We start from the raw sequence: 25137 nt of genomic DNA on the forward strand, positions 1-25137 counted from the left end.
TTTCTCTGAAGATGATGACCTACTAAGAGACATTTCTTCTGAGGCTTGGAATGTAGTTCAGTGGTAGAGTGGTACTCATGCAAGGTCCTGAGTTTGATCAGGAAGTAGGCAAGAACAAAGGGGTGTGTGTGTCTATTTTCTATCCCAATTACACATGCTAAGTCAATACTTTAGCTACCATAAACTACAACTCAGTTTCCAGCTAATTAAAAATCAAATTTTAACTCAAGCTTTCACAAATACAATTTTTCCCTAATCTTTCCAACCACAACAAATGAAAATATATAATTCAACAATTAAAATCAAAGGGCAGGCTAGAGATGGCTAAGTGGTTAAGAACACTTATTGCTCTTGCAGAGGACCTGGGTTCTGTTCCCAGCATCCACATGGTGACTCACAAACAACTACAATTCTAGTTCCAGAAGATCCAATGCTCTCTTGGCTTTCCATGGCTTCTACACACAGGTGGTACACATACACAAACTCATACACATATACAATCATCTGTAACTTCAGTTCCAGAGGATCCAACACTCTGAGGGCTCACAAAGCTATGTAGTATGTACTCACACAGACTCACATAAATATATATTTTTAAAAAAAGATATTCTTAAAGGATCATGACAAAGGAACACATGGCTATAATCTAGGTTATTTTGGAAAAAGTTATCAATAAAATCATATCAAATAACTATTGGATCAAATAACTATTTTGAATACACCGAGTATTATAACTAACACTACTGAAATATCTAAATCTTTTTTTAAATTTTGTTACATTATAAAAATTGTATGTTGTGGCAGTTGGAAGACAATGTATAGAAACTGGTTCTTCCCTTCCACCATGTGATCCTAGGGATCAGTTTGTCAGGCTTTGGCAGTGGGTGCCTTTACCTGCTATTACCTTTCTGAACCAAATTTAAATCTTTATCTCGGCCACCACTAGTTTTAAATCTTCATCTTAACTACTAGGGTTTTTTGTTTGTTTTGTTTGTTTTTTGAGACAGAGTTTCTCTGTATTGTTTTGGAGCCTGTCCTGGAACTCGCTCTGTAGACCAGGCTGGCCTCGAACTCACAGAGGTCTGCCTGCCTCTGCCACCACCAAAAGCGGGCCTTTTTGTTTGTTTGTTTCTTTGTTTAGTTTTTTTTGTTTGTTGGTTTGTTTTATGTATACCTAGCTGTCCTGGAATTTACTATGTTCTTCAACTAAATGATTTGCCTACCTCTGCCTCCAGTGTTGGGATTACAGCCACATTCTGCTTCGATTTAAGAACAGAGGTCTCTCCCTCAGACAGTGGAGCCAGGATGTATCCCTGGTGCACAAAAGGACTTTGCGAACATATCCCCCATGGAGGGATAACTGCCTTAATCTAGAGACAGGAGAGAAGCCCTAGTCCCTACTTCACATGACCTGTCAGATCTACATGACCCCAACTGGATGGCATTCCCCTACATATGGAATTGGGGTGGGGGGATGGGAGGGTGGTTAGAGTGCATGTGAGAGGGCAGAGAGGGTAAAAGTGAGGGAAGGAGGGAGGGAGGGGGAACTGGGATCGACATGTAAAATAATAAATTAAATTAAAAAAAATTGCTTTGACTCCAAAATTTAAGTTGAAGGACAGGTTACTGGGGAAAAGGATTTCTATTTTTGTTTCCACAGAAAATGAAAAGATGTGGATTCCTTCCAGATTAATGTGGTTTGATCACGCCAGACCGCCTGAAACAGAATACAAGGTGATCCTACATTCAAAACAGCTGGACAAAGCAGCCTTACAGACTACAGCCAGGATTTCTGAATCTTCTTCGAATCCCCCATGACAGCGCCCCTTACCAGCAGGAAGTAGTTTAGAAAGAACAATGCCCAAATTCCCAAATATTGTGTGTAAATGTTTGTTTTCATTTAATTGGACTTTGTTATATAAAATAAATTTTAAAAAATTTAAAAAAAATTACTTTTGTCTTTCTGGCCAAATAAAATTCTATTGTATTAAAAAAAAAAAAAACAAAAAAACAAGTCTCTCTGTAAGCTTGGAATTCACTCTGTAGGCCAGGATGGGTTGGACCTCACAAAGGTCCTCCTGCCACTATCTTCCATGTGCTGGGATTAGAGTGCACACCACTACAACTTAGTTGTTGTAATACTTAGCTAACATGCAAAATAACCCTGGGTTCAATCCCCCAGACATAGCATTATATACCTGTACTAACTTGTAATTGCTGCACATAATAGAGGCAGAACGAGGAAGATCACCGTTGACTATAATTTTGAGAACTGTTTTTTCATACACGAGAAGCTATCTCAAAAAAAAATTCAACTTATAAGCAATTCAATAAAATCTGTTATAAGACTTTGATTTAAAAAGTAACATTCAGTAGGATTTTCAAAGATGGTAGAAAAAAAAGTGGAAGAGATATGTGAAAAGGAAAGGTAGAATGCCAAAAGATACAAAAAAGAAACAAGTTGTATGAACTAATGAGTACATATAGTACAAACCAGTTTATGTTTTTGTGTCCAGAGGCATCTCTATTTGCTTTCTGAGTGAAGAAAAGAACTGTGGTACCTATTACACATTAAAAATTTCCTCCTTCCATTGTATACTTTTAGCTATTTTGTTAAAAATCAGGTGTCCATAAGTGTGTGGGTTAATATCAGGATTTTCGATTCAATTCCATTGGTCTACCTGTCTATTTTTGTGCTCTATAGTGGAGCTTCAAGCTGGGGATGATGATGCCTCCTGATGTTCCTTTATTGTAAAGGGTTATTTTGGCTATCCTGGGTCTTTTGTTTTTCCATATAAAGTTGATTATTATTCTTTCAAGTTCAGTGAAGAATGGGACCAACTCAGATCCCCTGAACATGGGTCTCAGAAGGCCTGGGAAGTCTAAGGAACCTCTGACAGTGGAAGCAGGATGTATCCCTGGTGCACAAAAAAACTTTGGGAGCATGTTCCCCTTGGAGGGATACTCCCTTAACCTAGAGGCAGGAAGGAGGGCCTAGTCCCTACTCCAAAAGACTTTGATAGATTTTGTTGACCCCTCCTGGAAGGCACCACCCTCCCTCTGGAGTTAGGGTAGGGGGAATGGGATAGGATGGTGGCCAGGGGGCATAGGAGGGAGGGAGAAAAGGGGGAACTGTGATTGATATGTAAAATTAAGAAAAAAAAATTAGTAAGCAGGGCTGGAGAGATGACTCAGCAGTTATTTCCAGAGGCCCTATGTTCTATTCCTAGCACCCAAATGTTAGCACACAACCATAACTCCAGTTCCAGTATTTTATGGGCACCAAGACATAGGTAGGCAAAACACATTTAAATAAATTATTTTTAAGGAAAGAATTTATTAAGATAGGTATAAAGCCATGTAAAGTGAATTTGTGCCTGGAATTCCAGCATTTGGGAGAATGAGGATTAAGAACTCAAAGTCATTCTTAGTTACATAGGAAAATCGGTGTGTGTATGTACGTACATGTAGAGATCGGAGGGGGGGGGTATATGAGATACATTAGCAAGTACATAATACACAACGCAGATGTGAAGAAACCACAGCTTTACATATAAATTTTAATGGAAGATAATATATGGAACATAGAATGAACTAAATGGCTAACTAGACAAATGAAAAACCAATGTAGAGTGTACAGAAAAAAAAGTATATGGTAATGTGGTAATAAAAGAAAATACTGTTAACTATTAAATCTACAGTATATTTTTAAATGAAAAACAAGAAACTTAGAGAAATAAGATGTTATTTGAACAGAAAGAATAAGCACAAATACTATACACTTGCAGATTTAAATGCATTGAAGGGGCTGGAGATAAAACTCAATGGGGGATCACCTGTCTACCACGCACAAGACCAGAGTCAATCACCAGCATTACAAAAAATAAATAATTGGAAGTCTAAAGTTAACTGAAATCAAGAAATTATCATCTAAAAAATAATTATAAGCAATGATTTAGTTTTAAAAGGTTTAGTTAAAAAATGTCTTAAAAATCCACAGCTTTACTCTTATCCTGAGTCAATTTTCATAGACATAAATTAATCAAATTGTGTAAAATCAACATTTTTTTTTTTTTTTTTTAAACAGAGGGTGTACAGTGCACATGTGACAGTCAAAAGACAACTCTCAAAAATCCAATTTTCTCCTTTAGGGAGCAAATTCAGTTCATCAATTTTGGTGTCTATCACCAGTCTGTATTTATTTATTCTTATTCTTCCCCTCCCTCCCTCCCTCCCTCCCTCTCTCACACACACATATTTTTTTCAGGAGGGAGGGCTTTTCCAGACAGGGTTTCTCTGTGAAGCTTTGTAGACCAAGCTGGCCCCAAATTCAGAGATCTACCTGCCTCTGCCTCTGCCTCTGCCTCTTGAGTGCTGAGACAAAAGGCCTGTGTCACCATCTCTGGCAACATTCATTCTTATTAATGTAAACTTTTTATTTATTTTTATTTCACACGCACAGGTGTTTGGCTTGCATTTGTGTCTGTGTGAGAGTGTCAGATCCACTGCAACTGGAGTTACAGATAGTTGTAAACTGCTGGGTAGGTCCTGGGTATTGAACAGGTACTCAAGAACAACAACCAGTGCTCTTAACAGCTAAGCCATTTCTCCATTTCTACTTTGGGCTACTAGGTTAGACAATTTTCAAAAAATTGTATATTAATGACAAATGCTTTTTTTAAGGCTCCATACTACAGAGGTTAAAAATAAAGGTTTGTAATTTATGAATACAACTAGAAGAAGGAATTATAAAATATGACAGCAAAAAAGTAAGATCCAAGGACAATTTAAATCCAAACTTTATTTTTGCAAAAGTTAATTCAAAACACTCCTATGGTATACTATAAAGTTTCACTTCAAAATATGCTTCCACACTAGATCTCCTCAATACAGTATATTAAGTTTATTACAATATTAACTAACTACTACAATCCAGGCTCTAGAACCAATCTCATGACAAGGACATTTAAATATTCAGTTTTACAGTCATTTTGAAAGTTTAGCAATCTCCACTGAAGATCAAATACACATTTTATCTACCTTTTTATTTGGGAAGTCATAAGGAGTAACAGTATTATCTATCCAGAAAGAAGCAAATCACTTTCCTTTCAGAAACGAAACAAAGCAAAGAAGGTAATGCAAATATTGCCATCATTCATCTAAACTATAGTAACTTACCTAGGTATAAGCCAAGTCTACAATAATATAAGTGGCCTTTCTATGCTGTATAGTTTTGAGGGTTTTGTTGGAGTAAGGGAGACCAAATCAAAACAGTGCTGTATGCATTCAAGGCAAGTGTTATTATACCACTGAGCCCTACCTTAAAATTTAAGTTCCTAAAATTTACCTGAAACTTAGGCTTTAGAAGGCACTACCAAAAAAAAAAAAAAAAAAAAAAAAAAAGGCTATTTTTCATTCTATTTTATTTTTGTTTTGCTTTTCAAGATAGGGTTGCTCTGTGAAACTTTGTAGACCAGGCTAGCCTCGAACTCACAGAGATCCACCTGCCTCTGCCTCCCAAGTGCTGGGATTAAAGACATGCACCACCACTACCTGGCTTTCTACTTTAATTTTAAAAGCAACAGCAGAAACAACTAGGAGCTGTTACTACAATTGCTGTCATATAGCATATCTATATTACAAATATTTAAATAAAATCCCTTAAAATTTCTCAGAGACAGTAACCAAAAAACCAACCTGCAAGATGCAGACTCCCTTTGCCATATACACAAGCAAATCAATCCATCTTTACTGCTTCTCCTGTTTCCAAAGTGGAAACATTTTTCAATATAATCCCCCCCCCCAAAAAAAAAATCAACCTGGTCTATGAATCAAGATACTAATAGCCACCATTAAATAATATCCAGCCACTCATATTTTTAACAAAGATAGCAATAACTACCTATTTACTCATTAGTCTAGATGCCAAGTAGTAGGCTTCTGTTTAAATAAGCTAAGGGTATAGCTCAGTAGTGGACAAACAATACATATATATGCTACAGACATAGCCTGAACACCACAAAATAAATGAATTCATGCTCTTTACAAATAGTTTAGATTTGCTTTCCTAGAATAGGCTTTGCCATAAAAGTGTACATATAAATGCTGGGCCTTTAAATAATGAAGTAACTGCTGCTAGTTGGTGTGTGTGTGTGTGTGCGCGCACTTAATGATCCTTTAATGACTTGTCTTTTGAATGATTCTGTCCTACCTTTGCTGCTGCAGCCCGCCTGTCCTTTGCATCACTGAATTCAAACTTCTGGAAGTACCCAATATGCACTGTAACAGACAGATGGACAGATCAATGGGCCACAGCGGCAAAGGCCAGAGACACAGACTTGATAAATTAAAATCAAGGTATACCAAGGGGAAGGGGAAACCAGAAAAGAGAAAGGAAATAACAGTTATCTTCCTCTATTCTAAATATAGCAAAATTCTTGAATATGAAGTCTATGACCATCCCGTACTCAATATTCTTTTTGCTTTTCTTGTTTTTATTCTAAATTATTATTTTGAAACTTGAGTCTCATATAACCCAAGCAAGTCTGACCCTGAACTTCTGTTCCTTCTCCCCACCTCCCCAATACCAGGATTAGGTGTGTATCATCATGCTTGATTTTATGCAGGACTGAGGATTGAGCCCAGGGCTTTGTGCATGCACTCTACCAATTCAGCTACACCCAAGCCTCAAATAAAGTATTTTAATTAAAAATTATTTCCCACAAGTACAGTGAGATAATACCAAAGTAACAGGCAACAAAAATGCATCAGTATATTTTAATGCCAGTAACGGTTAACAGATACAGCAGGCACTTTTGAAATGCTGCCCATTTCTTCATATCTAAACTTTCTATATGAAAGCTGAACTGTCAAATTGCCTTGTTGGAGGAAGTGTGTCACTGTGGAGGCAGGCTTTGAGTTCTCCTACACCCAAACTGCACCTAATTCATTTCACTTCCTGTTGCCTTCCAATTAAAGTGCAGAATTCTCAGCTCCTTCTCCAGCATGTCTGCCTGCATCACCATCATGTCCCACTATGATGGTAATGGTCTAAACCTCTGAACTGAAATAGAGCCATCCCAATTAAATCTTTTCATTTTTAAGAGTCACCATGTCCATGCTGTCTCTTCACAGGAATGGCAACCCTAACTAAGACAGGCAACAGGCACCAAGGCCCATTATGTTACAAGTAAAGCATTTATATATAAAACTTTGAACTAAATATTTAAAAGCTAAACAGAATCTGACCCATCACTTCAAATTCATAATCACGCTTCAAGAGGTTTCTATTTAATAGTCCAAAATGCTAACTTAAGTCAGCTAAAGTATCACATTGGAAAATTTTAATCAGATGTACACCCTAATGCCCATTTCACCTGTCTTCATGCAAAAGCTTGCGTACAGACCATAGACCAAGAACCCAAAATGATCATGGATTATCTTAAGGCCTCTTAATAGGCTCTTATTACCCATCTCTTTATCTGACCTACTATTCTTTTGACTATCAGGTAAAAATCTTTAGTAATTAACAGATCACTAATTTTCATCAATCCAAAAGCTAAGACAGACAGCACCTGAACTCTATAGCAGTGATTTTTCCAAATTTGATGTAACTCACCTGAGTTTCCCATTAATGTATGACAAATGCACTGGTATGGGACTTTCTTTTGTTCTGACTATAAAAAGTTCGCATAACCATATCCATAGTGGAACCTGTTTTTTCATGGTCACCTCAATCTGTGCCTCTTCATACCTGGCTTAGACTCTCTCTCATTCTAGAGCAAGATAATAGTAACCAAATACAATGCCAAAAACAGGAGGAACTAAGAATGGAACCAGGTGGTTAGGGAAGGTGTTGCCTAGCTCTAAGTTTAATTTCCACTACACAAAAGGAAAACTACTTTAGATATTTGAAGAAACTTAAATGTGGGGTGTAATTTTTATGATTTACAACATTAAATTAGCTCTAAGTTGCTTTGGGTGATTATTATATTCACTATGATGTCAACCATTAATTTCAGAATATTTTATCACTAAAAATAAACCCAGTAATTAATTAGCTATCTATCTTTTCCCATTCTCCCCATCCAATCTCTGGCAATTACTGACCTAATACTTCCTTTCTCTACTGATTTGCCTATGCTGGACATTTTACAAATGATTATAAAGAAGTAGGAGGTCTACTGTGCCAAGCTAATGCTGCTATTTAATTTTAGCTATCTAGGAAAACCAGCAAAGGAACTTTCAATGAATAGTAAACAGGTATGTTTCAATGACTGAACAGAGTAACAATTCAGTCAAGACTGTTAAAATGTTGCTTAAACCTTTAAACCTCCAGTAATGCTAGTATTTTTACAAATAAGGAAAGAGAAGTCATCAAAATGAACTGATACAAAAGTACACAGATGATCAAAGACAACTGAAACAATTTAGCATTGTAAGATGTCAAATGCTTAACCAATTTATGTTTTTTTCTAATTATCTCTCACTGGTTTTTTTTAACCCAGTATTATGAATGCTATTCTTTCTCATCCATTCCAGACGTTTTTTCCTTACACAGAAAAGTCTAACCATCTTCTCACCAGTTTCTTTTATTCCCATGAAAAGTGGCCAATGGTGCTTTTGCACTAGTCCCACCAAAACTGGAATATTTCAAGTTGTTTCACACAGCCTTGGGGAATAAGTCTATCTCAACAGCACTATCCCAAATCTTTCAGAAAACTGGTCATACTGCCTACTAATTGACTCTACCCATCTCCTATCACTCTAAATCCCAATAATCTAGAGTGACAGTCAGTTTCTTACTGTTCACTCAATACTCTGACCATTAATCACTCCTGCCTTAGTCGGCTGCCTCCTACTCTTTTTCTATTATTAGTCATTTTTCTTTTCCTTTTTCTTTCCTCTTCTGCTCAACCCCCCACCCCCGACCAATCTTTCTGTAGTCAAATTCTCTCTACATAACCCTAGTTGTCCTGATCTCACTATGTAGACAAAACTGGTCTCAAACTCAAGAGATCTGCCTGCCTCTATCTATCTCCAGGGAGCTGGAATAAAAGGTGTGTGTCACCATGCTCAGCTATCATTTTTTTTTTTTCTCCAAAATCAGCTTTAACTCTTTCCTATTTGTTTGGACAGTTCCATTGTTTGTTCCATTTGCAATATGTGGGCTTGTCGCTAATTAATATGTAACCCAGGTTGGGCAAACTCAGATTAATTCTCATATTAGAGATGTAATTATGTCGGGCAATGGTGGCACATATCTTTTAATCTCAGCATTTGGGAGGCAGAGGCAGGTAGAGTAGATCTTTATGAGTTAGAGGCCAGCCTGATCTACAAAGTGAGTTTCAGGACAGCCAGGGCTGTTACACAGAGAAACTCTGGGAAAAAAAAACAAAAAGCAAAAAACAAAAAACTATAAATAAGCATGAGCCATCATGGTCCAGGTTTTTTATTTTTAAATCAGAGATTTATGAAGGACAACTGAGTCAAACTAAGGTCAACATTCAACTTCTTTGCTGTTTTGGTTACACAGAGGCAGGTGGATTCCTGTGAGTTCAAGGCCAGCCAGGGCTACACAGAGAAACCATTAAAAAAAAAAAAAAAAAAAAAAAAAAAAAAAATTCAAAGCTTGCATTGCAACTTCAATGTTCTTCACTTAACCCCCAAGACAGATAAACATTTTTGATTCAGTTACCTAGTTAGTACTATTTAGCAGCTGCTTATATTTTTATAAATGCAGAGTCAGAGTAGTATACAGAACTCAAAACTATTAATAAAACTGTTACACAAGATGACTGACTTATTCACTGGTTACTCCAAAACCCACCTGCAACAAGCATCTGCAACAAGATATAAACAAACAAATCTGTCTTAGGTATTTGCCTGGCATTTATTTAACATAATTTATTTATGTAATTAATGCCTGAAAAGACATGCACAGGCATGAATTCCAAATACCACAGAACAATCTTAATAACCAACAAGTTGCAAAAGAGTTTTATTCTCAATTCTACTCCCATCAAAAAAAATGTTAATTGGATATAGGTGAAAGCACTGCATTCTCCATTGTGTTGAATGTCTTCTAATTACAGAAAAGCTTACTATGAGGAAAGGTTACAAATTTAGACTTTAATACTACACGCAAAGTACCGAAGAACTTAGGTCAAAATAAACAAGAAAGTGCACTTCTAAAAGCTGTAGAAGTTTAATAACATAACAGGAAGGTAGTACTCCATAAATAGTTACCCATCACAACCATGAAGATCTAGTGAGGCAGTAGTGGTGAACACCTTTAATCCTAGCACTTGGGGTCTAGCACTTGGGGGGTAGGGGAATGGGACAGAGACAGAAGGATCTCTGTGAGTTCCAGGACAGCTAAGGCTGTAACACAGAAAAACCCTGTCTCCAAAAAAACAAAACAAAAACATGAAAATCTCTTCAATCTTGTTCATCTGACTATATAATAATCAAAACTTTTATTGATTCCAGCATTAACCCAACATTAGGCAAGCTTAGTATCATCCTTTTGAACCCTACACTTTATTTTTTTGTTTTATTTTAAGATTTTTATCTTATGTGCATTAGTGTTTTGCCAGTATGTATGTCTGTGTGAGGAACTGAAGTTACAGACAGTTGTGAGCTGCCATAACAGTGCTGAGAATTGAACCTGGAGCTTCTAGAAGTACAGACAGTGCTTTCAACCACTAAGCCATCTCTCTAGCCCCTTGGCTAGAGAGCTCTGGCTGTCCTGGAACTGGCTCTGTAGACCAGACTAGCCTCAAACTCTTGCTGAGACTAAAGGAGCGGGCCACCACACACAGCTTATACTTATGACTAGTTAGAATATTTTGTGAATTCTGAAGTCCTATTTTTTTTTTATCAGTTTGGCTTTAGCTGGATGAAATGGAACATTATGAATCAAGCTTCCGATGTCATATATTCTAAGAACTCAGCTATAACTATACCAAGGCACTGTGAGTGGAGATGAAGGTAAAATGAAGATGAAGACAGAAATGGAGGAAAAGACAACACTGACAACCACCACACAAAATTTTAGGGCCAGTGAGAATTCAGTAAAAGCTGGAGAGATGGCTCGGCAGGTAAGAACCATAGTTTCTCTCCCAGAGGACCCAACTTCCAGTCTCAGCACCCACACAGAGGCTTTTAACTTTGTGTAACTTCAGTTCCAGGAAATTTGACACACATCTTCTGATCTCCTAGGACACCAAGCATATAGGTAGTGGCACAGACACACATGCAGGCAAAACAATCAAGATATATAAAATAAAAATCATTTTTTAAAAAAAAGCTGATACAGTGGAAAGAAGAATAAAAGATAAAGGCATTTTCTTGCATTTAAAGTTAAATAGTAACAGTAACAAGTTCATCTAAAAACCTCTGAGGATCTATGTTCTTGGGCTTGGGCAGATTGTTCACTTGGTAAAGTACTTACTGTACAAACATGAGGACTAAAGTTTGGATCCCAAGCACACATATAAAAAGCAGGGTATGGCAGCCTGCCTTTAACGGAATGACAGGAACAAGAACATTGGGGAGAATAAGGCCAGGTAGCTAATTAGTGAGTTTTAGGTCCAATAACAGACACTGCCTTAACTCTGCAGTTAAGAGCATTTGTTGCTATAGCTGAAGGTCCAAATTTGATCTCCCGCACTCACACTGTGGTTTAAAACCATCCCTAACTTCAGTTACAGGTAACTACATGTCTTCTGGTCTCTATGGACACCAGGCATGCATGTGGTACACACATGTACAGGTAAAACATTTATATATATATATATAAAATACAAAAACCTAAAATAAAAAATAAATCTAAAATAAAAAAAGAGTGATAAAAGTAATGAAGGAAGACATCATTTCCACACAGGTACCTGCACAACTTCACACATTGTATAAAATAAGGAGCATTCTCTCTTTTAAATAGAATTTCTCCAACTGTGAAGTACCTAAGTAGGAGAGTGTCTAACATGCACAAGTATTTACAAGCATCAATATATTTACCTAGTGATTTCCTGTCAGACTATGTAAGTATGCTATACATACAAAGACCAAGGGGTTTCACTCTCACCCTCAAAGGTCTCACATTTAGCCAACAAAAAAGGACTTAGAGAGATGGCTAGTAGCACATACCCCCACACATACAGGCCACATTCGGCACACACATGCTCACCCATTCCTGAGAACACAAACAGACACACACACCACACTTGCATAGACAATACCATGCATCTTCCATATAAAGTGCTAAGCAAACAAGGAAGCATTGGTAAGGTAGATAAAGAGGCTCCAGCACTCCAAAGCTGCAGAGAAACCCTGTCTCAAAAACAAAAAACAAACAAACAAAAAAAAAACCCAGAGGCTCCAGAAAGATATGAGGTAATATTTAAGCAGTTTAAGGGAAAGCCTGTTACAAGAGGTAAGAGTATAAACAAACCCAGGAAACTTTCAGTGTATAATTATAAGCAGTGCAGTCAGAATAGTGGGAGATAAGGCACAAGAACAGTTGAAATGGAAAAACATTAGGTGACATTAATTAAAATGGAAACTATGAATGCTATAAAGAATCTGGACTACACTTTAAACAACAAAATCTCTTTTTGGCAAGAGAATAACTACTACATGTGTTTGATAGCAGTGCATGACAGAGTAACAGAATGTCTAGAGTCAGAAGCCAAAATAAAATTAGAGGCCCTCGATTAGAATTAGTCATTTTTAAAAAAGATTTATTTATTACGTATATAGTGTGCTGCCTGCATGTACACCTGCATGCCAGAAGAGGGCACCAGATCTCATTACAGATGGTTGTGAGTCAAAATGTGGTTGCTGGGAATTGAACTCAGGTACTCTGGAAAAACAGCCAGTGCTCTTAACCTCCGAGCCTTCTCTCCAGCCCCTAAATTAGTTATTAAAAAGAGAAACAGACAGCACTTGGGAGGATGAGGGAGGCAGATCTCTGTGAGTTCGAAACCAGCCTGGTCTACAAGAGCTAGTTCCAGGACAGGCTCCAAAACTACAGAGAAACTCTGTCTCGAAAAACAAACAAAATTAAAAAACAAGAAGAGGAGGAGGGAGGAGGAGAAACAGAAAATAGGTATCTGACCTGGGCTAACTGGATGTGGAAGATGCAGAAAATGAATGAAGGATAGTTTTAAATGCCAAATACTTAATGGATTGGACAAATCAACCAAAGAATAGTTGTTTGGTCACCTATCCTCGAATTAAAACTGGAGAAAACAACAAAATTTTTGGAAGAAATTTAAATCATACCATTGCAGAAGTCCACTTGACAGCTCAAAAAGAAAGGCTTTTTAGTTGAGAAAAGCAAGTGATCTTTATGAGTTCAAGGAGAGCCTAGTCTACATAGAGTTCCAGAACAGCCAGGGCTACAGAGAGACCGTTTCTCAAAAGAAAAAAGGAAAAAAAAAAAAAAAAAAAAAGAAGAAAGTAAAAAAAAAGGAAAAAAGGAAAAGAGAAACACTTTTAGGCTTTGAACAAAAATAATAAAAAGAATGCCATTATTACCACCATGGGTTTCCAAAGGATCCAGCCATCATAAATTACAAGTATGATCTTTTTCTCACCCAAAAGTTAGTAATCATCAAATGCCAGTCTAAACATAGCCTTATTCTCACTATATCACCTAATAGAAATAAGTTACTTATAAGTTATTAATGTAGTTACATAGTATCAAGGTATATAGGTTTAACAAAGTTAAACACCTATTGATACTATACCTTTGAAAGAAAAAAGTGGCTGGAAAGATGGTTTAGCAGTTAAGAGCACTTGCTGCTCTTGGAGTGCAAGAGTTCAGTTCCACCAGGTACAGTGGTGCTTGTCTTTAATCCCAGCACTCAGGAGGCAGAAGCAAGCAGGGATCCCCATGAGTTGGAAGCCAGCCTGGTCTACAAAGCAAATTCCAGGATGGCCAGAGCTGTCACACAGAGAAACCCTGTCTCAAAGAAAAGAAAGAGAGGAAAAAAAAAAAAAAAAAAAAAAAAAAAACAAACCTCAGTTCCCATCATCTGTCTACTCAGGGCAGCTCACAACCACCTGTCATTATAGCTCCAGGAGATCTAGTGCCCTCTTCTGGCCTCTGCAAGCATCCATGTACCCATGCACATACACCAACTTTAATATAAAAAGTCTTAATAAATAAATGTATAAATAAATAAAACCCACAAACAAAAATGAAAAAAATAAAAAATGTGGCTAACTAAAAAAGAACTAGCCCTGCTATGGTAACACTTGATATGTATGCACACTTGTAGTCCTGGCACCCAGGAAGCTGCGGCAATACCATCACTTGAGTCCAGGAGCAGACCAGCCTGTACAACACAGGGAAATTACATCTCAAAACAAACACAACAAAATTAATTAAAAAACATAAATGAGGGAAGACAACAAATATATGCTCACTAAGTCATAAATAGAATGATGGTACAGGGCATGGAGGTATAAGCCTATAGTCCCTGTTGCTAGAGAGAGAAAACCACCAGTTCCAAAATGGCCTGAGTTACACAATGAAACTCCTGTCTCAAAAAGGGAGGATGTGTGGGAGGTGGGGGTATGTTTTAAAGGGCTAGGGCATAGATGAGGAACAGAATACTTGCCTAGTATACGCCAGGCCCTGAGTTAGACTGAAAGAGAATTCTAAGTTTAAGGAAAGCCAGAGCTATATATATACAAGACCCTGTTTGTTTTGGTTGTTTAGAGAGAGGGTCTTACTACGTAGCTCTGGCAGTCTTGGAACTCACTATATAGATCAGACTGGGCTCAAACACACAGAAAACAATCCGACTCTGCCTCCTGAAATGTCAATATCAAAAGTGTACACCACTATACCTCACACCCCAAAGCAAATTTTTTAAATGACCATTTGATGAAAATTAGGCAACTAGTATAACTTGGAAAACACTATTAACACCATCCAAAAGCCTTTAATTCTGTAAATGGACTTACACCAAAAAATAAGAAAACATTCTACAACTGACCTCGAGAATATGTATGCTTATAAATCAAAATCCAGCAATAATGCAAATTAATGTGTTATCACTATATTCTTGAAAAATAATTACTGCAGGGCATTGGTGGCACAGGCCTTTAATCCTAGCACTCCGGAGGCAGATCTCTGTGAGTTCAAAGCCAGCCTGCTCTACAGAGAAAGTTCCAGGACAAGCTCCAAAGCAATCCAAAGAAACCCTGTCTTAAAAAAAAAAAAAAATCAAACCAACAAAAAAGAAAAAATTACTTATTACAGAAAGTTCTTCAGAGACTCTGGTTTTGAAACCTGCTTTTTTTTTTTTTCTCCTTCCCACTCAAAACAGATGACACAAAATCATTCTGTGGTGTGTGTGTGTGTGTGTGTGTTATTTAACTCTAACACAAAATCATTCTGGGGTGTGTGTGTATGTGTGTGTGTGTGTGTGTGTGTGTGTGATTTAACTCTAAATAACCTAAAACATAATCAAGCCTAGGTCAGATGTTTAGGTATACCAATTCAAGTAAAGATGGTCTGGAATATATCTTAGCCTTTGATTTGACTGGTATATCTAAATATGAACTTTCATGCTCAGGTGTTTATGAATTCTACTTAAAAGCAGCCTTACTTACACAAGCTGGAATAATGAGGAAAGGAAATATAAAAAAGGTATGGCACACTCCCCCCCCCCCCCGAAAGAATCCCTACTTTTTGTAGGTTTTAGTAATTCATCAGCATTTATTCTCTTATCTAAACTAAGAATGATGTCATACACATAAACTAATTTCTGCCCCAGAAATGAAATAATTTTTCTGACCTAGGTACTAAGACAAATCTAAGAACTGACAGAATGGATGAAATTTAACTATAGTAAAATACACATTTATAAGCCAAAAGCTATTTCTGATAAGTACCCTTGAGTTATTTCAAACCATAATTATAATGTCAGTAAGCTAGATAGTAAGTTTGAAAAATATCAGATTTATATAACTGCATGCAAATAAAAAGAATTCAAGGTTTAACCACAAATTATTATTTGTAATTAAACAAATTTTTGTTTCTTAAAAACAAAGAAATAAATCTCAATTGTCTAAGAACTAGACTAGAGCAGTGAAACTTAGGACTTCTTCCATCCTACCATTTACAAGACTACATTATCTATATTGAGATAGATTTCCACTAATAACAGCACTAGATGAGATTTTTTCCATTATTCAAAACATATTCTTTAATGCCTAGATGGTTTAATCAACAAAACGGTGCCTACTGGATGAGAACATAAACATGTTAATAACAAAAAGTCAGCAAGTAGGCAGTAACACTGATAAATCTGTCGATGAATGCTAAACCAACCCATACTGTTTTTAAATAAGTAGTGTGCTTAAAAACAAGAGTAGCTTGTTTCTGTGTAATTTCCTCACATGTAACTACTGTTTTCTAAAAGTTGAACTGAATCAAGTTTTCTTTCTTTCTTTCTTTTTTTACTACAAACTGAGGACTAAATCTAGAGCCTCAAACATGCCCCCACTGAGCTATATCCCCAGTTCTCCTCTTTTTGAGACAGGGTCTTACCAAGTTGCCTAGGACAGCCTTGAGCTCACTCTGTAACCCAAATAAGACAAACTTGCCATTCACCTGCCTCAGCCTCCCAAGAGCTGGAATTTCAGACTTTCACACAAGGCCAGTGTCCTTTTTATTTTTCAATCATGTCCCATTCGTGACATTTTCTCCAAACAAATCGAAATTTGTCTCCTAAAGCTCAAAAATACAAAACCTGATGTATGATGTTAAGTGAGATGTATTAACAGGCTTCAAGCAAGCCTTTCTATACACAAAATAGAAATCTTCAGAGTAAGGAATTCAGAAGCTGAAAGCCTTTCTAATTCACAATAGAGTTTTGTTCAATTAGACAACACTGAGTTTTATTGTTGCTAAAGCTGCAAGGGTAGATAGGCAATCTGCAATAACTACTCCAACAGCTTCCATCAAGTTACAGGCTACCACTGGAAGTAGTTGCAGTTAACTGGTCCCACACAAAAAAGGGAGGGGGGAGTAGGGACAAGCCTCCCCATCAGAAAATAAAGCCCATCATCACCTCTTCCGAGAAATAGTTCCCTTCCCCCACCTTTAAGTAGCCACTTAAGTAGACTGCCAAGGAGATCCATTTCTTTATTAGCTGGTGCCCACTTGGGGCAATCGTACACCAAAGCTGCTCTGAAGGGCCTGCCCTAATCCCGTCTGAAACTGCTAAAGAGACTCAAGGGCTAGGATAAACCTGGTGGAAAGGGCCTGATTCTTTTTGACACCTCCCTCCTCCAGCCCGCTCCTGTAGCCCATCCTCCTGCACGAGGAAGGACACCCGGGCCGTGGTCATGCAAGAACTGCCGGTCAGAGCCACTCAGGCAGTCCCAGGCCTCCGCCATGCCAGGACTCCGGGAAGCACCGCCCAAGCGCACCTCCCGACCGGCCGGCAGAGCGGACAGGCCCCGGACCGGCCAGGCCCAGGCCTGCTCCCCCCCCCCGGCGCCGCGAGGGCCACCCGGGTCCGATCCCCATGCCGGCCCCGGGTCCAGACGGCGTGGCGGGGCCCCTCACCTGGATGACCTCGTTGACCTCCCGGATACATTCCACCATGTGCTGCAGGATCTGCTCGGCCGTGAGCACCTCGTAGCGGTAATCCTCCTCCTGCTCGTGCCCCGGGCCGCCACCGCCACCGCCGCCGCCGCCACCTCCTCCAGGCCCCAGAGCGCTGCCGCCGCCGCCGCCCGTCTCCCCGCACAGCAGTCCGTCCCGCTCCCCGCCGACGCCCAGCCCGGGCTCCACCAGCTCCACCTCGCCCAGGTCCAGGTTATCATCGTCCGGCTCGTCCTCGTCGTCGTCCTCCTCCTCCTCGGCGCCGCTGTCCTCCTCGCTGCACTCCTCGTCCTCGTCGAACTCGTAGTTGTAGCCTTCGTCCGAGTCCATGGCGCGATGCGCGCGGGCCCGGCGGACGCTGGCCGCGGCGCGGAGAGGGCGGGGACGCCGAGGCCCCGGCTCTCGCTCCGGCTCCGGCTGCCGTCCGGACGCAGGCCTGGTTCCGGCCCCGCGGGCCGCGGCTGCTCCTCCGGTGCGGCGGTTGGAGGCGGGCGGCGGCGGCAGCCGGGAGGGCGCGGAGCAGGGAGGGAGGGAGCGCGGGGGCCGCTTGCTGCCCGCCTCAGTCAGACACTGCTCCGCTCCGGCCTCGGACGGAAAACAGTCCCCAGCGCCACCTCCGCGGCCGCTGCTACCGCTACTGAGCCAACAAAGGGGCGTGCGTCACCGCGCCGCGCTGCGTCATCGCGTCGGTCCTGTGCGTCACCGCGCCACGCCCCTTCGCCCCTGCGTAGTATTCGGGGAGACCCCACAGCCGGGCCGGAGGAGGACGGGAGCGCGGTGGCGCGGCGGTGGCCTGGCTGGACCGAGATCCCGCAGGTTCTTGACGTGAGGCGCCTGAGGCCTTCCGGTCGCGGGGAGGAGCTCGGGGAGAGCCCAGGCAGAGGTTTTCGCCGCGGGCCTTCCTCGCTTCCGGGCCTCACAGGCACTTCTCACCCGCGCTGGCTAGTTCTGGAAAGCTCTCTGTTGCTCAGCTAAAATTCCGGTTGCCCAAGTTACTACTGCCTGGAAGGTTGTAGTACGCGAAAACTCCAAATTGTGTGACAGGTAGTTGGAGTGTTGCTGTCCGCTCGTGTGGCTCTGCAGCGGTTCTCGGGTCCCCTGACATGACGTCATCGAAAAGAGACGTTTCCTGAACTCATCTTGACAAGCACTTCTTGAGAGTCCTAAACAATGTAAGCGCCATGACTTAACTCAGTTGATCATTAAGGGCCTCCCAAAGGTTAGTCCTCGTTTTCACTGAGTCCTAGTGCCCCTGTTATTGCAAAGGCACCTGTGGCGCTAAAACAGAAAGGAGACAAGAGTGTAGTAGCCCTGTGGGCATGTTTGCCCACCATGCACAAAGGCCCCGATTTCAATCCCCAGCAGCGGAGCAGAGAGGCTTTCTGATACATACTATATAGTACACGAAATATATAATACACTAATTATTCCAGGAAGCAATGCAGGCAACCCACATCTACGAGGACGGAATGTAGCAAGATAGAGTGCTTATCTGGAGGTGGGCAGAAGTGAGCTGTGTTGATGGATGGTTAGTTCAGCAGAGGAGGAAGAGAAGATGGCCTAGCTCAACACAGAAGGTTCACTGTAGTTATAACAGGGAAACTTAAAACTCAATCGATAAATGGGAACTATTGGGCAAATTAGTTAGAGGTCATGACAAAGCATTTTATGCCTTTCCAACACTTTACTTGTTTTATTTGCTTTGGACCTTGTAAATAGGACTGGAGAATCAGGGAATTGTTTTGAAGAAATCAGAGATGTAAGAAGCCTCCCTCTTCCGGTAACGTGAAGGACTGGCCAAACTGAAAACCTTTTAAAAGCCGAGTCCTTAATTTATTGAAAAGCTTAGCAAAAACAATGCTTATGAAATAGATTCCAAGTGGGGCGGTGATGACAAACGCCCCTAATCCCACACCTGGGCAGAGACAGACCAATCGCTGTGAGTTAGAGGCCAACTTGGTCTACAAAGCTACACAGAGAAAACCTGTCTCAAAAAAACAAAAGTTATAGATTCCCTTTAGAAATTGACTTTGAAACATGAAATATGTATGTAAGTATATAGATAGCCTGTATTCATTTGTCTGTTTTATTTTCAAATGACAAATTTATTTCCTTTAAAAAATATATTTATTCCCCAGCAGTGGTAGTTCACACCTTTAGTCCCAGCACTCGGGAGGCCGAAGGAGGCAGATCTCTGAGTTCGAGACCAGCCTGGTCTACAAGAGCTAATTCCAGGACAGCCTTTAAAGCCACAGAAAAACCCTGTCTCAAAAAACAAAACAAAACAAAACAAAAATACATTTATTTATTTACTGGGTTGGGGGCATGGCATACGGAGGTAAGAAGACAACTTTTGGGAGTCAGCTCATACTTTTTCACTGTGTGTGCTCCAAGAGTTGGATTAAATCCATCAGGCTTGGTGAAATGTGCCTTTCTGTACCCACTGAGCCTTTACCTGTACCCTGTACCTGTACAATGAGCCTTTTTTTTTTTTTTTTTTTTTTTTTTTTTTTTGGTTTTTTTTAAAGACAAGACCTCATGTAGCCAACATCAGCTCTATGCTATCCTGGTCCTTTCTGTCAGTGTTTCTATTTAGCCATTATAAGTTATTGCCACAACTGGGGCAAACCATAGACACAAACACCCTTTGTTTTTCTCCAGTCTCGTTGTGTTATACCTATGAAAATAATTCAGTAACATTTGTTTGTTCATTAGTTCTCTTGTTGTGACAAAATAACAGACAAAAGCAAATTAAGGAAGGAGGGAATTTGATTCACAGTTTGAGGACAGGATCTATCCTGGCAAGGAAAGCATGGTGACAGAAGTATGAAGTAGCTTGTCACATTGTCTTAGTGGTCAGGAAGCAAAGAGAGATGGATGATGGTATTTAGATCACTTTCTTGTTATTCAGTCTAGGACCCCAACCTGTGGAATGTTACAGCCATATTCAGGGTGATCTCCCACCTTAATTGTTGTCTCTAGACAGTTCCTCACAGACATGCCCATAGGTTTATCTCCTAAGTAATTCTTAGTCCATCAAGTTGATGATATTAACCATAACAATTTATCAAGACCTTAAAAACCCTTTGCATCATCTTCCTTTTAATAGTACCCTTGCCTCCACATCTTCCTTTAGGTACTAAAGTGACTGGCCATAATCTGAAAATTCTGAATATGTATTCTATTACTAAGTTTCAATCACAAAACACAGCCGAACCCTCAATACTACCCAATAGTACTCTTCATACCTTTACTAGTTTCCTCAGATCTCCAACCCAGCAATATATATGGTAGTTCACACCTGTAATTCTAACAACTCTGGAGACTGAGGATTCAAGTTTGAAGCCACACAGCTTGGGCTCAATGGGGGACCATATCTCAAACAAAAATCCACTCCAAATTTGCCCTTCCAACTCCTCTCAAAGCACATGAAATTAAGTTATAGTAAAATCTGAAACCATCAGGACCATATTTGAAATTGTGATATTTGAAAATAACACCACCAAAAAGTGATGAGCAACTAAATTCTACTAAGGGTTAAAAACAGAGAAGGCATATAAGGCAGGGGGCAGTGGGTATTATAGGCCAGCCTAAGAAGTTTACATTAAGGCAGTGTTTCAAGCAGAAGAGTAAAACAATATGATCCTTGTTCTCAAAAAGATAGCTGGATACTTTATAGAGCATGGGCTACAATGATGACTAGCTAATTATGAGAAATCTGGGTGGAGAATAATAATGGCTTGAGCTAGTTTATAGCACTGGAGATACAAGTGGTTAAGTCTGGGTGTACTTTGAAGCTAGACCCAACTGTTTCAGCAATGAGAGTACAAGCATACTTCTGGATTCCTGACTACAGACACATTGTGAGCCTCCTCACAATCACATTTTCCCTGCTGTGAAAAGACTAACAATAAGTCAAAACAAATACTTCTTCCATTAGGTTGATTTTTGTCAGCTATTTTTTGTCACAGCAACAAGAAAGTGCTACAGAGAATTGATATCAAAGTGCTGTGATGAGCCTGACCATGTGGTTCTTGGGCTTTATGGAGGAATTTGAAATATTTGGGCACAGTGGTCAAAGAAACCTTAGAATATTGTAAGCAGAGCTTGAAAGGCCATTCTGGTGAAGTCAAATATAGTAGAGGCCAGGCTCATGAGGTTTTAGAGAGGAGTAAGACTCTTAATTGCTATATGCCACTTACAAAGAACTTGAATACATTCTGTCCATGTCCTGACACTTAGTGAAACCAAATTCTATGGTAATAGACTAATTTGTTTTAGAAATTTCAAGACAGTGTAACTTTCAGGCTGTGGTAGTTACTGCTCACTGTTCTAAGTCAGTGCTGCAGTGACAGCACAAACGTGAGAAATTTGTACATGGATAAATCAACTGTGATTATAGAATGAATTAGTACTAGTAAAGAGAAACCTCTCAGTCTTCAGTGGGAAAATAGGAAAGATGCCCTGAGGATAAGACTGAAGACTCCCAACTTATGAAAGTGAAAAATCACTTCAAAAGATGAGGCTGAATTGAAAAGGCTGCTGCTGATGGGCTTGCCTACCTAGGGAAGCTTTTTTCCCAATGTTCAGCCACCAAGATGCATAGAGGCAACTACAGCTGTGGTAAGAAAAGAGGCCACACTACATCTGAACCTGGCAGCAGACCTTGGAAGCATCATTCCTGGAGCTGGTTTTGTAGATATACAAAATACAATAGTTACAAAGTCGTGAAAACTTACATTTATTTCCTAAAGCTGCTAAGACCAGGCATTGTGAAGCAAGGTCAGATCCTCTACAAGGGCCCTGAGGAGAACACTACACGAGGCTGTCAGTGAAGACTTGAGCCTGGCATAGTATACACAGTTAACCCCAGTACTCGGGAAGCAGACGTAGGCAGATCTCTGCATTTGTATACATCCTGCTGCAGAGAGAGTTTCAAGACATCCATCCAAAGCTATACAGAGAAAGCCTGTCTTGAAAAACACCACAAAAAATTACAATGGGGCCATGGAAGATCATCTGAGGAAAGCTGTAGACCGAGAATGGAGGCAGCCCAAAAAAAGTCTGCTCGTTGAAATATAAGTAATGACAACATAAATCCTGGTGCATACCATGTGCTTCGGGATTTGGTGTCTACTGGGTTTTGGTCTTGTTTTGGCTATTCTTTTATCACTATCACCCCATTTATTTCCTTTTTTTGTTTGTTTTGGGTTTTTTTTTTTTTCGAGACAGGGTTTCTCTATGGTTTTGGAGGCTGTCCTGGAACTAGCTCTTGCAGACCAGGCTAGTCTTGAACTCATAGAGATCTTCCTGCCTCTGCCTCCTGAGTGGTGCTGGGATTAAAGGCGTGCACCACCATTACCTGGCCCCATTTATTTCTTTTGGCTTGTGAATGTTTATTCTGTGCCATTGCATATATTCAAAGTATGTAACTTATTTATTTTATATGTAGTCAGATCACAGTTGCCTTGAGTCTCAGAAGAGACTTTGTACCTTAAAATGTTTTTAATTTTTTAATTGACAGTATCGTATATTCATATAATTAATTTTGTTTTCATAAGTCCATTCCTATTTCTCATCTTCCTCCCTCCCTGATTGAAAGTCTTTTCAACAGTTTCTGATCCTATGAGAGTGTGTGTGTACATTCGCACACGCACGCGTGCACACACACATGTCCCACTAAGTTTAATTAGAATTTCTTGCCTGATGGTCGTGGGAGGTTATTTACTGGAACAAAAGAACAGCTTATCAGTAACTACACCATTAAAGAAAATGGTATCTCCCTCAACAACAGGTGACTGCTACTTTAAAAGGTGTTGGGCCTCGTGGGCCCTCCACAGTCCATGATGAAAATGGTCACAGGTCCAACCACGTGCAGTTCTTATACAGATAATCCCAACTGTGGTTCATGAGTGCAATGACTATGTTATTTCCAGCAGAAAACTTTTTGTTACACATCTCCAGATTCTCTGACTCTTACATTCATACCTCCCCTTCTTCTATATAGTCATCCTTGAGCTTTAGAGGAGATGATATAGCCCACCCATTTAGAACGAGCCTTTGAAGACCAGCAATGGAATCATGTGTTTTGGTGTAGAGTTGACATGTGGTAGACTTATGATGATCATCTCCATCAGTAGTTTAACTACTTTTGGAACCACCTAATGGACACACCCCTGGACATATCTGTGGAATGTCTTTGAGAGAGGTGTAACTGAAGAGGAAAGACCAAACCAAATATGGGTGGCACTGTCCCATAGACTGGAATTGCAGACTGAAGAATAAGGGGGAAAGGAAGAAGCCAGCAAACACCAGCACTCATCATTATCTGCTTCCTGACTGCAGAAGTAGTATAAGCAGTCACTTCATGCTCCCCCTGCTGCAATACCTTCGTCCCCATTAGGCACCATATCCCCTCATACTATAAACCAAAATAAATCCTTTTTTCAAAGGGGGAAAATTGATGTAAGTTTGACTGTACATTTATAGAGGAACTAAGGGCACCTATAAGATTTAGGACTTGAGCAACTGAGACAACAGTTATTGAAATACATTGTTTTCTTATCAGACATTAAGGTAGACTTATTAAGTAGATAATTCCATGTATTAATGTTCAAAACAAAAGAGATATGGGGATAGAATTTTACAAGATTGATACTGACAGTATTGAGAAACAGAACAGGATAATAGTGAGGTACTGTAGCCATGGAGGAGATCAGAATGTACCTCTATGTCTCCAGTTGCTGTCTATAACCTTAAGAAAATTACTGACTCTATACGCTTTACGTCAGGGGCCCATAATTACTAGTCCCACAGAACTATTCATATCAGCAGAAAGAAGTATAGCTCTTTAATAGAGCATTTCCCTAGCATGAGTGAAAACTCTAGGTCCAATTCCCAGCAACACAAGCACATGAAAAACTGCATTTAATATACTTGAGGGTACACAACTTCAGTCCAAATATTTAGGAGGCAGAGACAAGTGGATCTTTGTGAACTTGAGACCAGTGTCGTCTACATACTGAATTCCAGGACATTGGGGTGTACCCAATGAGATCCTGTCTCAGAGAATAAATAAAACATTAGAGTCAGTTAAGTAGTCACAAAATTACAGCTTAAAATTTTCCAGTGTGGTGGTGATGTGCACCTTTAATTCCAGCACTTGGCAGGCAGAGGAAGGCAGATCTTTGGGTTGGAGGCCAGCCTGGTCTACAGAGTGAGTTCCAGAACAACCAAGGCTACACAAACTGTATCTCAAACAGCAACAACAACAAAAAGTTCTATCATAATAACCTGCACCCTCCTTGGGGAAACCATAGCCATTTAAATTTAACCATTTTTGGAGGGTATGTATATGTGGTGGGGTGTGTTTGTGTGTATGTGTGTGATATTCATGGTTTGTGTGCAGTTTTTTTTTTTAATGTGGACCACACATCAAAATCAGTTGTCTTCCTTGATTGCTTTCCACCATCATTTTTGAGACATGGCTTCTGAACAAAATTGGA

General features: G+C 39.8%; 1 protein-coding gene across 1 annotated transcript in view; it reads right to left on the bottom strand.

Moving 5' to 3' along the window:
- Arih1 (ariadne RBR E3 ubiquitin protein ligase 1) overlaps nt 1-17962 on the bottom strand; it is an 83177-nt gene extending 65215 nt beyond the window's left edge. Inside the window, exon 1 of the mRNA XM_051197616.1 lies at nt 17594-17962. Coding sequence (XP_051053573.1) covers nt 17594-17962 — 369 coding nt within the window. The remainder of the gene's footprint in view (nt 1-17593) is intronic.
- Between the last annotated feature and the right edge of the window lie 7175 nt (nt 17963-25137).

Source organism: Phodopus roborovskii, unplaced genomic scaffold, assembly GCF_943737965.1.
Source record: "Phodopus roborovskii unplaced genomic scaffold, PHOROB, whole genome shotgun sequence".
Lineage (NCBI taxonomy): Eukaryota > Metazoa > Chordata > Mammalia > Rodentia > Cricetidae > Phodopus > Phodopus roborovskii.